The sequence below is a fragment of the Salvia miltiorrhiza genome, chromosome 2 (assembly GCF_028751815.1).
Source record: "Salvia miltiorrhiza cultivar Shanhuang (shh) chromosome 2, IMPLAD_Smil_shh, whole genome shotgun sequence".
In the NCBI taxonomy this organism is placed as follows: domain Eukaryota; kingdom Viridiplantae; phylum Streptophyta; class Magnoliopsida; order Lamiales; family Lamiaceae; genus Salvia; species Salvia miltiorrhiza.
The window spans coordinates 57946788-57948617 of NC_080388.1; the positions used below are offsets into that span (position 1 = coordinate 57946788).

General features: G+C 38.9%; 1 protein-coding gene across 1 annotated transcript; it reads left to right on the forward strand.

Moving 5' to 3' along the window:
• Positions 1-309: 309 nt before the first annotated feature.
• Positions 310-1149, forward strand: LOC131010613 (mitochondrial import inner membrane translocase subunit TIM17-2-like). Its single transcript, XM_057938224.1, has 2 exons — positions 310-455; positions 640-1149. The coding sequence occupies exon 2, from the start codon at positions 645-647 to the stop codon at positions 1137-1139; it is 495 nt and encodes a 164-aa protein (XP_057794207.1). The 5' UTR covers positions 310-455; positions 640-644; the 3' UTR covers positions 1140-1149.
• Positions 1150-1830: the final 681 nt, after the last annotated feature.

Here is a 1830-nt window from a genome sequence, read left to right on the forward strand (position 1 = left end):
AAAAATGAGGGTATCGAGCACGCACGGGTATCGGGTCGGATGAGGGTATATCCGATACCCTCTATCCGAATTTACACCCCTATTTAATAATGTATTTTCATTATTTCCCCTAAAAAAAACTTACTCTACTTTTTAATGTTTTTTTTGTTATAATTTTATTAATAGAAAATGAGGAATAATTCTATTTTCCTTTAAATTTCTTTTTTATTTTTTGCTCCTTTTCAATTGTAATTTTTATTTATATAAAATTAAGAAAAAAACAAGAGATTTAAAAAGATATTATTTTGAAATTTAAAGAGATAAGTAGCGAATTTTTTGACGATAAATTTATAACTACGTAGAACAAAAAGAACGTACCCTAAAACTGGAAGCGGAGACGAACGTAGTTCCTGATCGCATCCGCCGTCGCCCCCTCCCCCTCCCCAGTGGCCGTCGCTCACCTTCGATCTCTTTTTGTATGTTAACCAAATTTTGATTTTCTGTATGAATGAAGTCTGTGACAGTCTACCTTTTAATATGAATTTATGTAAATACATTAGCGAATTCCCGATCCTCTGATCTCGTCGTCTTGGTTTATCTCTTTGTGTTTCTCCATTTAAACCGTGGAAATTGATTCAATTGGGAGTTGCGTTGAAACAGATTTGATGGGCAGCGTGCCGGAAATATCTAGAGAACCTTGCCCGGACCGTATCATTGATGACATAGGTGCATCTTTTGGGATCGGTGCGGTTGGTGGCGGAGCTTTCCATTTGTTGAGAGGAATGTATAACTCGCCTAAAGGGGAGCGTTTGATTGGGGGTTGCGAAGCAGTCCGCATGAGTGCTCCTCGTGTTGGTGGTAGTTTTGCAGTGTGGGGTGCGCTCTTCTCCACCTTCGACTGCACGGCCGTGTACTTGAGGCAGAAAGAGGACCCTTGGAACGCCATCATAGCCGGCGCTGCCACTGGAGGCTTTCTGCAGATGCGTCGGGGATTGGCTGCTGCTTCTCGCTCAGCACTCTTTGCTGCTGCTTTGCTTGCTTTGATCGAGGGAGCTGGGATAATGTTTAACAAAGTTCTCACTCCTCCCATGGAAGACCCTCTTCAGATGAACCCACACTCTTCATCTTCTTCATGGTTTGGCGGAAACGAAGAGCTTTGATTTCATGCTATCAACAAGGGACTCATCATATTACTATGTCTTAATTCCACTACTGGTTTTGCTAGCCATAATACTTATTATTTTATGTTGAGTAGTAGCTGATATATCATACTATATATCTTGATCTTCTTGGGTGACTTTGTCAGGTTTCAGCAATGCAATGTGTGATCAAAGCTTCATTGCTGTCTTGATCATCTAGTTTCGTCACTTTATATTCATAAATTAGATCCTTGTAGTTGCCATAGTTTTTCAAGTTAAAGACATGATTTAGGGCATTTTTGTTTACAAAGTTTTCTTGGCTCATTTTTCAAGATTTATTATGTCAATCATTCTATACCTCGAAATGGTCTTATGAAATGCCTTGAGTTAATTAAGGGCCGGATATGCAATTTTTTCTTCAACTATTTCGAATGTTAATTAAACAAGGCATCTCCAAAACCCCATACCACATCAAATGCACATCTCCTCTAAATGAAAGGAACTAAATCCAAGGCATCATTTTAATTTGTATGCTTCAAATGGGTAAACCAATACCATATATATTGCATGAAATAACCTCATTTTAAAACCAAGAAATACAGGATGTTTCCCATATCCCGGAAAGCTTGCATCTCATAAATGAAAGCTTTGGAAGAGACACTTAGCCCTATGTCCAGGGATGACACTACAAAAAAACGCGTAATTATCGGCT

Bases quoted from the DNA above. Each gene is read 5' to 3' on its own strand.
- LOC131010613 (XM_057938224.1), top strand. From the start codon at position 645: ATGGGCAGCGTGCCGGAAATATCTAGAGAACCTTGCCCGGACCGTATC.